The sequence below is a fragment of the Oncorhynchus mykiss genome, chromosome 16 (genome assembly GCF_013265735.2).
Source record: "Oncorhynchus mykiss isolate Arlee chromosome 16, USDA_OmykA_1.1, whole genome shotgun sequence".
In the NCBI taxonomy this organism is placed as follows: Eukaryota; Metazoa; Chordata; class Actinopteri; order Salmoniformes; family Salmonidae; genus Oncorhynchus; species Oncorhynchus mykiss.
Window position 1 is genome coordinate 27,902,180 of NC_048580.1, and position 15,337 is coordinate 27,917,516.

At 40.4% G+C, this 15,337-nt stretch overlaps 1 protein-coding gene across 4 annotated transcripts in view; it reads left to right on the plus strand.

Annotated features, from left to right (window-relative positions):
• The first annotated feature begins 792 nt into the window (after window positions 1-792).
• LOC110491776 (double C2-like domain-containing protein alpha) overlaps window positions 793-15,337 on the plus strand; it is an 83,288-nt gene continuing 68,743 nt past the window's right edge. For all 4 annotated transcript variants that reach the window (XM_021565514.2, XM_021565513.2, XM_021565518.2 and 1 more), the window contains exon 1: window positions 793-1,346. Coding sequence is in view for 3 of the 4 variants with exons in the window: in XM_021565513.2 (XP_021421188.1) it covers window positions 1,186-1,346 (161 nt within the window). In the remaining variant the exon portion in view is untranslated. The remainder of the gene's footprint in view (window positions 1,347-15,337) is intronic.

Sequence of the window (15,337 nt, forward strand, 5' to 3'; positions counted from 1 at the left end):
GGACCACATGCATTTTTATGCGAGGATTTTCACTGTTCATCTACACTAGTGGGATGTATAGAGAAGAAAAGAGCAGCTTTGGGAAAGTGAGATATGGGTGAGGGAAAGAGTAGCGGAATAGAAAAGGTTAGAAAGATTGAACACCCTTTTTTTTGTGTGTTTACAGGTATGTGTGTGTGCGTGCGGTGTCTGTGTGTTCGTGTGAGTGTGTGCGTGCCTGAGAGAGAATGTGACCGTGAATTCATATGCATTTGAGTGGAAGGGGGAAAGAATAGAAAGACATGAACAGAAAGAGACTGACTCTGTGCCAGCTAGTCCTAAAAAATGGCCAGCTAGTCCTCATTGCTATACTACAATGCAACTTTGACATTATTTGTGCTGATCTGTGATGGATGAATAGATTCAGAGAGTGAAGGCCAAGGATTGGGTTGTGAGAGCCACAGAGAGAAAGGGATAGGGAAGGACAGAAAGAGAGAGAGAGAGACAGAGAGAGAGGGAAAGACAAGGAGGGAGGGAGCGAGGGGTAACAACAGGAAGACCCGTAAGCAACACCAATTATGACCCTTTACCAAGAGGAGAGAAGGGGAAATAGCATGTCTCCTTGTGTCTATCACTGCCTGAAGTACAATTAGTTTAATTATATGGAGAGAAAGAGTGAGTGTGTGAGAGAGGGAGAGAGAAAGAGGGGCAGACAGAGAGAGACTAAGGGGTGGGGGGGTTGACTGAGTGTGGGGAGTCGAGAGAGTGTAGAGACAGAGAGAGACTGGGAGGGGGAGAGGGAGGGGAAGAAACAGACATACTGAGAGGAGAGAGAGACAGAAAGGGAGACTGGGAGACAGTCTGTACTGCATTGCATTGGCACTGGCTTGGAAAGCAAAACAGAACAGAAAAGAGAGAAAAAGGAAGCGAGAGTTTTTTTGGTGATCCTGGAACAACTGCAACACTGCACTGAAGGAGGAGGGGGGGCAAGTGGGAGGAGAGAAAGAGAAGGAGGGAGAGAAAGGAAAGACAGAAATAGTCACACACAGAAGCGCAAAACAGACTGTCAAGGAATATCTGTCAAGGAATAATTTTCCTTCCCATTGAGTCACTCTATAATCTTCCTCCTCCAGCATGCCTTTGTTCTTCCTCCTCTCACTCTTTTTTTTTTATCTCAACTTGAACTATTCATGCATTAAATTTTGAATGCATCTTTCTCCTCTCCCTGACTCTCACTGTCTCTCTTTCTCCATCTCTCTCTCTCTGTCTTCCTCCCTCCCTTCTCCTCACCACCTGTTAGTCTTGATTCTCTCTTCACCGGTATTTCCAGTTTTACGGGGGAGTTTCACACTCACGCTATTACTAAGGTAAGTCCATACTTTTATCAGTGGATATTGCATTTTCATCTATTTCTAAGCTCTTTTTTTGTGTGATTGCAAATGTTTCTTTTTTTTAAATCTTGATCTTTCGTTTATTCTATCACACCGCTTATTTTACTATCCGCATTCACTCTTTCCCCGCGTTGTCTGTCACATCCCCTCTACTCCTCTTTTTTTCCCACTATCAGTAGGTCTAATGTGCAGTTTGTCAGTATTAGCTGTTTGAGCTGTCAATGTCTCCTCACTCAATGTAGTAGCCGGTGTGTCCGTTCACTTCACGTGACATTTACTCTCAACGATTGTCACCTGTGATTGTCATCTGTGCTACGCCGTGAAAACGAATACAGGAAAAACAATGCGTAGCCAAGTTGTAGGGTGTACCCACCCGCGCACACATGCACGTACGTACAGACACATATGCACATACACACACGTACACACTTTAGTTAGATTTATTTAACTCTCTCTTTCACTCACACACAACTAGAGACTTGATGCTTTATCTCGCCCTCACACATATGCGCAATTTTGGGGTATTTTTGTTGTTGTTGTATCTCCCTCTAACACACATGCCCCCCGCAACCCCTACCCCAGCTCCAATCCTGAAACAAACACACACAAAAGCACACACACACACTGGAAATAATTTGACTCTAATTGACAAGCGCTCACAGTGGTACTAGGAGGCTGAGTGAAACACAGACTATTAGGTTCTAATGAGTAGAGTGCACTGCACAATAATGTCTGTCTCCACAGTTTTATTTAAAGGTGAAAAGAGACTGCCAAGGGCCTATTTAGGTTCTATGAAAGACTGGAAAGAAAGTAACACAACACAGGTTGGGGGAAAGAAACGCCAAAAAGACTGACAGAGAGAGAATTTGAAAGATAAAAACAGGAGGATGCAAGACGAAGGGTTGACGAATAGAGAGCGGAAAAGGGGGTGAGAGGATGAAAAGAGGAAAGTCGTGGAAGCGACCATGCATATGATATGATATGAGTCTAATTCAAGGTGAAAGAGCTAACTGAAGAAGGGAGAGGCAAGGTTGAGTTGGAAGGGGGACTCTTGATGCGAATAAGTTTTTCTGAGATGTTCTTGTCTGTCAGGGTTTATAAAGCCCTTTTTATTCAAGTTTGGACCTGAGAACTGTCTGTCCCCATAGGAGAACCCTTTGAAGAACCCTTTTTGGTTCCAGGTGCAACCCTTTTGCATTCCATGTAGAACCTTTTCCACAGAGAAAAAAAATATATCCAAGGGTCAAGGTTGGAGAATTACAGTATCTACAGGTCTCTAAATCTACAATTAGATGCCACCTCCATGCCAATAGGCTTTTTGGAAGGGTTGCCAGAAAAAATCCTTTATTGAGAGCAACCAACAAATGTACACACCTGGAGTTTGCTAAACGCCTGGAGTTTGCTAAACGGCATTGGCACTTGGATTGGAACCAGTGCTATTGGCTGATGAGAAGAAAATCGAGCTATTTGGTCATGCACACCAGTGGTGGGTTTGGCATCGAAAGAAAGATGCATATACAGAAAATAACCCCACCGCAATGATGGCAATCATCCATTTTTATCACCAGTAAGAAACAATTGGCTGCTAACAGCTGAGAACTTCTAGCTAACTGGCAAGCACGAAAACAGTCAACAACTTCGGGAGTAGAGAGAACCCTATAAATTGGCAGATCGCCCTCTAGTTGCGAAAGTAAGAACCACCATAAATGCGGAGTCAAGGAAGATAATAAGTATTCTGAAAAGGAAACATATATACAGTACCAGTCAAAAGTTTGGATACACCTACTCATTCAAGGGTTTTTCTGTATTTTTACTATGTTCTACATTGAAGAATAATAGTAAAGACATCAAAAGTATGAAATGTCACATATTTAACAACAGTCTTGAAGGAGTTCCCACATATGCTGAGCACTTGTTGGCTGCTTTTCCTTCACTCTGCGGTCCAACTCATCCCAAACCATCTCAATTTGTTTGAGGTCGGGTGATTGTAGAGGCCAGGTCACCTGATACAGCACTCCATCACTCTCCTTCTTGGTCAAATAGCCCTTACATAGCCTGGAGGTGTATTGGGTCATTGTCTTGTTGAAAAACAAATGATAGTCCCACTAAGCGCAAACCAGATGGGATGGCATATTGCTGCAGAATGCTGTGATAGCCATGCTGGTTAAGTGTGCCTTGAATTACTACATATTCCATGTCTTCACTATTATTCTACAATGAGTAGGTGTGTCCAAACTTGACCGGTACCGTATATATTTTTTAGGCACTCTAAGACAAAAGAAACCTGAGACAGTGTGTAAATGATAACACAGGGCATGAAATTAAGAAATGGATTAAAATGCTTGAAGTGAATGCTGGAATTTAAAAAAAAAAGCAGTGTGCATAAAGGAAATAGACACCTGGCTCAAATAGAAGTCTCTCTCTAATAAAGCGCCTGTTTAATTTCAGTTTTACAGTATTTATTTTACAGTTATAAGGAAGGTAGTCTCGCGTTGCCATATCTCCAAAATCATGTAATTGTCACGCCTCCCTTGGAGGTTTGGAGAGTTTTGCATTGCAAAAACAGTTTGAAAGATCCACTGGGGACAATATTTCGATTGGATGTTACATTTCAAGTACCCTCCCCCAACACGCCCATTGAAAGGGGTGTTATGTTCGTCACTAATTTCCAACTGGGTAGGGCACATTTTGTAGAAAGTCTCTCTCTGCGAAGATGTCAATTTATATTTACAACCTGAATTTTTCTCAGGTCAACATACTGTAAATATATATATTTTTAAAATGTATTACCGTAAAATGTCAATTAAATGCTCAAATAGCCTTTCCTTTTTAAATAGCTGGGCAACAGCACACATGTCAGCAAATAAACAAATGCCTGTTTTAAATAAATGCCCGGTCTAAATTAATTGTTTACAAGGTTATCATGAATTACCATGAATTGTTTTCAAGGTTTAACGTTTTATTTTTTTGTACATGAAATAATTCCGTAATGACTTGAAAAAATTATGGAAATCATCAATTTTCATCGCCAGTAAAAAACTGCTAGCCATTGGCTGCTGACAGCTGAATACTGCTAACATGGCCCCGGATGAGTCAACTGATCGATGTCTCCCTAGATATGATGTGCATCAATATAAAAGTTTTATCTCCAGCTGTTGTGACTTAATGGATATTTGGAGAGTTCAGAACCCAGATGTCAAGCAATTTGCTTGGTTCAAACCCAATGGTCCCAGTAAATCAATAACTAATGATTGGCTCAGTCGGAAGTTTACATATACCTTAGCCAAATACATTTAAACTCAGTTTTTCACAATTCCTGACATTTAATCCTAATAAAATGTCCCTGTCTTAGGGCAGTTAGGATCACCACTTAATTTTAAGAATGTGAAATGTCAGAATAATAGTAGATAGAATGATTTATTTCAGATTTTATTAGTTTTCATCACATTCCCAGTGGGTCAGAAGTTTACATACACTCAATTAGTATTTGGTAACATTGCCTTTAAATTCTTGAACTTGGATCAAACGTTTCGGGTAGCCTTCCACAAGCTTCCCGCAATAAGTTAGGTGAATTTTGGCCCATTCCACCTGACAGAGCTGGTGTAACTGAATCAGGTTTGTAGGCCTCCTTGCTCGCATAAGCTTTTTCAGTTCTGCCCACAAATTTTCTATAGGATTGAGGTCAGGGCTTTGTTATGGCCACTCCAATACCTTGACTTTCTGGTCCTTAAGCCATTTTGCAACAACTTTGGAAGTATGGTTGGGGTCATTGTCAATTTGGAAGACCCATTTGCAACCAAGCTTTAACTTCCTGACTAATGTCTTGAGATGATGCTTCAATATGTCCACATAATTTTCCATCCTCATGCTGCCATCTATTTTGTGAAGTGCACCAGTCTCTCCTGCAGCAAAGCACCTCCACAACATGATGCTGCCACCCCCGTGCTTCACGGTTGAGATGGTGTTCTTCGACTTGCAAGCCTCCCCCTTTTCCCTCCAAACATAACGATGGTCTTTATGGCCAAATAGTTTTATTTTTGTTTCATCAGACCAGAGGACATTTCTCCAAAAAGTATGACATTTGTCCCCATGTGCAGTTGCAAAGCGTAGTCTGGCTTTTTTATGGTGATTTTGGAGCAGTGGCTTCTTCATTGCAGAGCGGCCTTTCAGGTTATGTCGATATAGGACTCGTTTAAATGTGGATATAGATACTTTTGTACCCGTTTCCTCCAGCATCTTCAGAAGGTCCTTTTGCTGTTGTTCTGGGATTGATTTGCACTTTTCGCACAAAAGTACGTTCATCTCTAGGAGACGGAACGCGTCTCCTTCCTGAGCGGTATGACGGCTGCGTGGTCCCATGGTGTTTATACTTGGGTACTATTGTTTGTACAGATGAGCGTGGTACCTTCAGGTGTTTGGAAATTGCTCCCAAGGATTAACCAGACTTGTGGAGGTCTACAATTGTTTTTCTGTAGTATTGGCTGACTTATTTTGATTTTCCCATGATGTCAAGCAAAGAGGCACTGAGTTTGAAGGTAAGCCTTGAAATATATCCACAGGTACACCTCCAATTGACTCAAATGATGTCAATTAGCCTATCAGAAACTTCTAATGCCATGACATCATGTTCTGCAATTTTCCAAGCTGTTTAAAGGCACAGTCAACTTTGTGTATGTAAACTTCTGACCAACTGGAATTGTGATACAGTGAATTATAAGTGAAATAATCTGTCTGTAAACAATTGTTGGAAAAATGTATTGTGTTATTCACAAAGTAGATGTCCTAACTAACTTGCCAAAACTATAGTTTGTTAACAAGAAATTTGTGGAGTAGTTGAAAAACGAGTTTCATTGACTCCAACCTAAGTGTATGTAAACTTCAGACTTCCACTGTATGTCTGTAACACTTCCATTTCAGCTTCCCCTCCCACTGATCATAGTGCCATATCTCTAGATATTTAAAACCTACGATCCATAACTCTGTTAATAAGTGTTATTGGAAATGTACGCTGATCTTCTTAAGGATGAATCTTACTGGAAAGAGAAGAAATATGATTTACAATTTTTTTTAACAGCACTGAGTTAAGCATGTACAGAAGTAAATGGGAATATCTCAAATTTAAGATCTGTGAATTTTCCATTTATTTTACTAAAAAAGTTTTTCAGTGTATAAAACAGTCACTTTGATTCGGGAAGTATTTAGACCACTTGACTTTTTCTACATTTTGTTACATTACAGCCTTATTCTTAAATTGATTTAAAAACAAAATTCTCATCAATCTTCACACAGTACCCCATAATGACAAAGCAAAAACTGGTTTTTAGAAGAAAGAAAAAAATATCACATTTACATAAGTATTCAGACCATGTACTCAGTACTTTGTTGAAGCAACTTTGGCAGCGATTACAGCCTTGAGTTTTCTTGGGTATGACGCTACAAGCTTGGCACACCTATACTTGGGGAGTTTCTCCCTTTCTTCACTGCAGATCCTCTCAAGCTCTGTCAGGTTGGCTGGGGGGTGTCGCTGCTGCAAAGCTATTTTCAGGTCTCTCCAGTGATGTTCGATATAATTCAAGTCAGGGCTTTGGCTGGGCCACTCAAGGACATTCAGAGACAGAAACCACTCGTGCATTGTCTTGGCTGTGTGCTTCGGGTTGTTGTCCTGTTGGAAGGTGAACCTTCACCCCAGTCTGAGGTCCTGAGCGCTCTGTAGCAGATTTTCTCCAAGGGTCTCTCTTTACTTTGTTCAGTTCATCTTTCCTTCAATCCTGATGCTGCCACCATCATGTTTTAACTTCTTGGTGACAGGGGGGCAGTATTGAGTAGCTTGGATGAATAAGGTGCCCAGAGTAAACTGCCTGCTACTCGGTCCCAGATGCTAATATATGCATATTATTAGTAGTATTAGATAGAAAACCCTCTGAATTTTTTAAAACTGTTTGAATCATGTCTGTGAGTGTAACAGAACTTATTTGGCAGGCGAAACCCAGAGGACAAACCATTCAGATATTTTTTTTTTAGGTCACTCTCTTTTCAATGGGTTTCATTGGGAATCCAGATATCTAAGGGACATTCTTGCAGTTCCTACCGCTTCCACTGGATGTCAACAGTCTTTAGAAATTGGTTGACGTTTTTTCTTTGTGTAATGAAGAAGTAACACTGTTCTGAATGAGGCTAGAGTGAAGAGGACTCTTTGTTAGAGGGGCGTGACCTGAAAGCTAGCTACAGTTTGTTTTCCTCCTGTTTTGAACACAGTTCATCCCGTCTTCAATTTTATTGATTATTTACATAAAAAAATACCTAAAGTAGTTTGAAATGTTTTGGCAAAGTTTACAGGTAACTTTTAAGATATTTTGTAGTCATGTTGCGCAAGTTGGAACCAGTGTTTTTCTGGATCAAACGAGCCAAATAAATTGACATTTTGGATATATATCGACGGAATTAATCGAACAAAGGGACCATTTGTGATGTTTATGGGACATATTGGAGTGCCAACAAAAGAAGCTCAACAAAGGTAATTATATCTTTATTTCTGCGTTTTGTGTCACGCCTGGAGGGTTGAAATATGCTTGTCAGTGTTTGTTTACTATGGTGCTATCCTCAGATAATAGCATCGTTTGCTTTCGCTGAAAAGCCTTTTTGAAATCTGACATGTTGGCTGGATTCACAACAAGTGTAGCTTTAATTTAATATCTTGCATGTGTGATTTCATGAAAGTTTGATTTTTATAGTAATTTAGTTGAATTTGGCGCTCTGCATTTTCACTGGCTTTTGGCTACAATATCCCAGAGAGGTTTTTTAACAAGTAAAAAAAATGTATTAAGCTTGCGTTCTACCTCCCTGTTGCACACAAGCTCCAATCCCCCTGTCATAAGGGGAGTTCTGGCTCATTTAATCCTTAAAACCTCTAGTGACTCCCCATCCCGCATGAGGGAGCGTAATCATCGCCTGACACTAATTAGCATAACGCAACGGACATAAATATTCCTAGAAAATAATCCTATTCATGAAAATCACAAATTTTGTTAATCACCCTGTCATCTCAGATTTTCAAAATATGCTTTACAGCCAAAGCTAGACAAGCATTTGTGTAAGTTTTTCGATAGCCTAGCATAGCATTTTGTCCAGCTAGCAGCAGGTAACTTGGTCACGGAAATCACAAAAGCAATCAAATTAAATCGTTTACCTTTGATGAGCTTCAGATGTTTTCACTCACGAGACTTTTTTCCAAAAATATTATTTTTGTAGGCGAAATAGCTCCGTTTGTTCTTCACGTTTGGCTGAGAAATCCCCCGGAAATTGCAGTCACGAAAATGCCGAAAAATATTCCAAATTAGCTCCATAATATTGACAGAAACATGGCAACCGTTGTTTATAATCAATCCTCAAGGTGTTTTTCAGTAGGACTGATTGGAGTAATGGCTACCTCTGTATTTTACTCGAGAATCTCTCTGGGAGCATCAGGTGACCACTTGCGCAATGTAGCCGCTTACGGGTATTCTTCAACATAAATGCGTAAAACTACGTCACAATGCTGTAGACACCTTTGGGAATACGGAGAAAGAGTAATCTGGTGATAGCCCATTCACTGCTCAATAGGGACTCATTGGAACGCAGAGCTTTCAAAACAGGAGGCACTTTCGGATTGGATTTTTCTCAGGCTTTCGCCTGCAATATCAGTTCTGTTATACTCACAGACAATATTTTTACAGTTTTGGAAACTTTAGAGTGTTTTCTATCCTAAGCTGTCAATTATATGCATATTCTAGCATCTTGTCCTGACAAAATATTGCGTTTACTACGGGAACGTTTTTATTCCAAAAATGAAAATACTGCCCCCTAGTCACAACAGGTTTTGAGAGTCTACTGATGTACCCGTGGGTCAATCTAAGTAAAATATTTTTTTTGCATGGGCAACAATCCACCACATTCGTCTGATGGCCTTCTGTAGCATCAGAACCGTTTGGGCTAAAAACTAATGTGACCCCACCTTGGAAAGGGGACACTCTCATGAACAGAACGTGTTCTCCGTTTTGCTCTACGACCTCACTAGTGTCACGGGATGTGTCAGAGGGTAGCCCATACAAATAAATGGAAGTATGGAGGTAGTTATATGCCAACAAAAATAAGAGGTTAAATGTGTACAGTGTATTAAATATATACAGTGTATTCAGACCCCTTCCCTGTTCCCACATGTTGTTATGTTACAGCCTTATTCTAAAATAGATTAAACATTTGTTTTTCTCATCAATCTACACACAATACCCCAAAAGGACAAAGTGAAAACAGGTTTTTAGATGGTATTGAGTATGCCACCTCAGTCACTGGCCTCATCAATAAATGCATCGACGACGTCGTCCCCACAGTGCATATCCAAACCAGAAGCCATGGATTACAGGCAACATCCGCACCGAGCTAAAGGCTAGAGCTGCCTCTTTCAAGGAGCGGGACACTAATCTGGACGCCTATAAGAAATCCCGCTATGCCCTCAGACGTTCCATCAAACACTACAGGACTAAGATTGAATCCTACTAAGCCTATTCCCCCTCAGGAGACTGAAAAGATTTGGAATGGGTCGTCAGAAAAAGTTCTACAGCTGCACCATCGAGAGCATCCTGACCAGTTGCATCACTGCCTGGTATGGCAACTGTTTCCAACCACAAAGCACTGCAGAGGGTAGTGCGTACGGCTCAGTACATCACTGGGGCCAAGCTTCCTGTCATCCAGGACCTCTATACCAGGCGGTGTCAGAGGAAAGCCCTAAAAATAGTCAGACTCCAGCCACCCTCGTCATAGACTGTTCTCTCTGCTACCGCACGCCAAGCAGTGCCAGTGCGCCAAGTCTAGGTCCCAAAGGCTTCTTAACAGATTCTACCCTCAAGCCATAAGACTCCTGAACAGCTAATCAAATGGCTAACCAGACTATTTGCATTGCCACCCCCCCCCCCCCCCCCCTTTTACACTGCTGCCACTCTTTGTTTATTATCTATACATAGTCAACTCTACCTGCATGTATGTACAACCTCAATTACCTCGACTAACCTGTGCCTCTGCACATTGACTCTGTACTAGTACCCCCTGTATATAACCAATCTATTGTTATTTTACTGCTGCTCTTTAATGATTTGTTACTTTTATTTAAACATTTTTACTTATCTATTTTTTACTTAACAATTATTTTTCTTACAACTGCATTGTTGGTTAAGGGTTTGTAAGTAGGCATTTCACTGTAAGGTATTCAGCGCATGTGACAAATACATTTTTTTTCTTGTGTTTCTTGGCCCAAGCAAGTCTCTTCTTCTTATTGGTGTCCTTAAGTAGTATTTTCTTTGCAGCAATTCGACCATGAAGGCCTGATTCACATAGTCTCCTCTGAACAGTAGATGAACAGTAGATGTTGAGATGTGTCTGTTACTTGAACTCTGTGAAGCATTAATTTGGGCTGCAATTTATTTGGCTGGGAACTCTAATAAACTTATCCTCTGCAGCAGAGGTAACTGGGTCTTCCTTTCCTGTGACGGTCCTCATGATAGCCAGTTTCATCATACCGCTTGATGGTTTTTGCGACTGCACTTGAAGAAACTTTCAACGTTCTTGAAATGTTCTTCATTGACTGACCTTCATGTCTTAAAGTAATGATGGACTGTCGTTTTCTCTTTGCTTATTTGAGCTGTTCTTGCTATAATATAGACTTGGTATTTTACCAAATATAACTATTTTCTGTATACCACCCCTACCTTGTCACAACACAACTGACTGTCTCAAACACATTAAGAGGGAAAGAAATTAAACTAATTAACTTTTAACAGGGCACACCTGTTAATTGAAATACATTCCAGGTGACTACCTCAGGAAACTGGTTGAGAGAATGCCAAGATTGTGCAAGAGCTGTCATCAAGAGCTGTCATCAAGTCAAAGGGTGGCTACTTTGAAGAATTTAAAATATATAATATATATTTACATATAATATATTTTTGATTTCTTTAACACTTTTTAGCGTTTCTTCATGATTCCACATGTTATTTCATAGTTTTGATGTCTTCACTATTATTATTATTATTATTCTACAATGTAGAAAATAGTAAAAATTAAGAAAAATCTTTGAATGAGTAGGTGTGTCCTAACTTTTGACTGGTACTGTATATTTCTTGAGCGTTCTTATATCTCCTAGATATAGGTCAGATACTTCAAAACCTTATTACTGATGATACATTGTATGACTGTATTTTTTGTCATTTATGAACGTGTTACTCAATGCGTTTCTATGGGCTATAGTAGTATAGGCCAAATTCAATATTTTATAAAATAATTTTTTTATATATACATTTTTGATAGTAAGGATCCGCCCTTTTTTTCAATTTCTGCCTAAAATGACATACCCAAATCTAAAGTGGGCCTAAAATGATAAATCAAATAGTTAAATAATCCATCCATCTTTAAACAATTCCATATATTAGCTTAGACCACCCCCCACCCCAAAGGTCAACACTGTTATGGTCAAACTTTTATAGTAATTTTTCTTAATTGCCTTTTTTTAAATGGGAAAACATGCTTCTTAAGAAGTTGAGCGTGCTCTTTATGGCAGAATGTAAAAATGTTCTGAAATAAATTATCTTTGTCAAAATTACAATATCCAGAAGCCACTCTATTTGTGGAAGGACACAGTTGTTGCAACTGCGACAGCTAACGGGGATCCAAATAAACAAATAAATGCATACTTTGTTAAAGGTGTGGTAGAAGGCTATACTTGGGGTTTGAGCAATGGCAGGACATATATAATAATACATACAGTGCCTTGCGAAAGTATTCGGCCCCCTTGAACTTTGCGACCTTTTGCCACATTTCAGGCTTCAAACATAAAGATATAAAACTGTATTTTTTTGTGAAGAATCAACAACAAGTGGGACACAATCATGAAGTGGAACGGCATTTATTGGATATTTCAAACTTTTTTAACAAATCAAAAACTGAAAAATTGGGCGTGCAAAATTATTCAGCCCCTTTACTTTCAGTGCAGCAAACTCTCTCCAAAAGTTCAGTGAGGATCTCTGAATGATCCAATGTTGACCTCAATGACTAATGATGATAAATACAATCCACCTGTGTGTAATCAAGTCTCCGTATAAATGCACCTGCACTGTGATAGTCTCAGAGGTCCGTCAAAAGCGCAGAGAGCATCATGAAGAACAAGGAACACACCAGGCAGGTCCGAGATACTGTTGTGAAGAAGTTTAAAGCCGGATTTGGATACAAAAATATTTCCCAAGCTTTAAACATCCCAAGGAGCACTGTGCAAGCGATAATTTTGAAATGGAAGGAGTATCAGACCACTGCAAATCTACCAAGACCTGGCCGTCCCTCTAAAGTTTCAGCTCATACAAGGAGAAGACTGATCAGAGATGCAGCCAAGAGGCCCATGATCACTCTGGATGAACTGCAGAGATCTACAGCTGAGGTGGGAGACTCTGTCCATAGGACAACAATCAGTCGTATATTGCACAAATCTGGCCTTTATGGAAGAGTGGCAAGAAGAAAGCCATTTCTTAAAGATATCCATAAAAAGTGTTGTTTAAAGTTTGCCACAAGCCACCTGGGAGACACACCAAACATGTGGAAGAAGGTGCTCTGGTCAGATGAAACCAAAATTTAACTTTTTGGTAGCAATGCAAAACGTTATGTGTGGCATAAAAGCAACACAGCTGAACACACCATCCCCACTGTCAAACATGGTGGTGGCAGCATCATGGTTTGGGCCTGCTTTTCTTCAGCAGGGACAGGGAAGATGGTTAAAATTGATGGGAAGATGGATGGAGCCAAATACAGGACCATTCTGGAAGAAAACCTGATGGAGTCTGCAAAAGACCTGAGACTGGGACGGAGATTTGTCTTCCAACAAGACAATGATCCAAAACATAAAGCAAAATCTACAATGAAATGGTTCAAAAATAAACATATCCAGGTGTTAGAATGGCCAAGTCAAAGTCCAGACCTGAATCCAATCGAGAATCTGTGGAAAGAACTGAAAACTGCTGTTCACAAATGCTCTCCATCCAACCTCACTGAGCTCGAGCTGTTTTTCAAGGAGGAATGGGAAAAAAATTCAGTCTCTCGATGTGCAAAACTGATAGAGACATACCCCAAGCGACTTACAGCTGTAATCGCAGCAAAAGGTGGCGCTACAAAGTATTAACTTAAGGGGGCTGAATAATTTTGCACGCCCAATTTTTCAGTTTTTGATTTGTTAAAAAAGTTTGAAATATCCAATAAATGTCGTTCCACTTCATGATTGTGTCCCACTTGTTGTTGATTCTTCACAAAAAAATACAGTTTTATATCTTTATGTTTGAAGCCTGAAATGTGGCAAAAGGTCGCAAAGTTCAAGGGGGCCGAATACTTTCGCAAGGCACTGTATATAATACATTTGAGGTATTAGGCTATGCATCTTCTTGCAGAATGCAAGTACAAGGTGACACTTCCATATGAGTTATGCCTGAGGCAACTAATCTACAACAGAAACCATAAGAAAGCCAATGATAAGCTTAATTGGTGAGGATATTATGAAGAGGCATAATAAGATTAGTAGCCTCAAAGTCATAATTCATATACCAGCTTATTATAAACTAGTCTGGTCCCAGATCGGTTTGTGCTCTTGCCAACTCCATTGCTCTTATTGTCAAGCCAAACATGTTTGTCATGACAAGTCCATAAAGAGGTGGTAAGAGAGCAGAATCAGTCTGGCACCCAGGCTACATATTTTTAGGAACTATGAATGAATCATTTATTTGTATAAGCTGTAAGTTACGAGGCTCGGCGACTGGTATATATAAATTATGACTTCGAGGCTACTAATCTTGTTCAGCAGCTATAAAAGATCCATGATAAAACCTGACAGGTTAGGATATATGACAATGAATTTGTACTTTGTATGAGCTGTAAGCTTTGAGGCTGGGAGACACATCTGTATAATGTTCTGGAGCTGGTCATGATGTGTAGATGGTGCTGGTTTACGGGTGATTCTTCGGGCTTGTAGGTGACTGACTGATCAACACCCACCAGCTGCCATGGCGTGCATGCGAGTGTGTGAGTGTGTGTTTTTGCGAATGTGTGTACCAATTTCCATCTGATCTTGATGTTGTCTGAGAGAGTGTGTGTGTGTGTGTGTGTGTGTGTGTGTGCGCTTGTGTGAGTGTGCGCTTGTGTGAGTTTTGCTATCTGTGTTTTGCCCGTTTACATATGATTCTAAGGATGCTTGTGTGAGTTCTTGTGTGCGTACGTGTGTGTGTATGTGCGTGCCAGTGTCCATCTGATCCTGATATTGTTTGAGAGAATGTGTGTGTGTGTGTTGTCATCATGTATTGGCATTGCTTTCAAAGGATTGCTTGCATTACATTTTGAAATGGAACCGAAAATCCTTCATACTCTGATATTTCTGATATCATTGCTTTGTACTGTAGGCTGGGCCCAATAGCGGTGTGGTGGTCGAGTTGTTGGCTCTCCTGTCACCACATCAAACCCCCCTACACTATCATGGATGGAGTGTCACAGAAACACAATGTGGATTTAGAGAAGCTCCGTTTAGAATAATGGCCCCTTTTCTTCAGGTGCTGCAATCCAAGATTTGTCTCTCACTATGCCACGCTATTTAATTGAGTGCTGATGAACTCTGACCTCGGGCTTCCAGCTTCAACACAGAGTCATTCATTCTGCCTTTGTGCTCTGATTTTGTCGGCTACGTCCCAAATGGCACCCTATTCTCTATGTAGTGCACTGCTTTTGACCAGGGCCCGTGGGACCTAGCTTCCCATGCTTGGGAAACTGGATATGCACTGACAGTGCTACCACATTGAGTCAATATGGTCGCAGTCTGCCCCAGCCAGCCAACAGAGTCATGTTCAGTAGATGATTCTAATTAAGTCCACATAGTTACTCTTTATTTCGTTTGGGGCCTGATTCAGACGCCTTTCCTA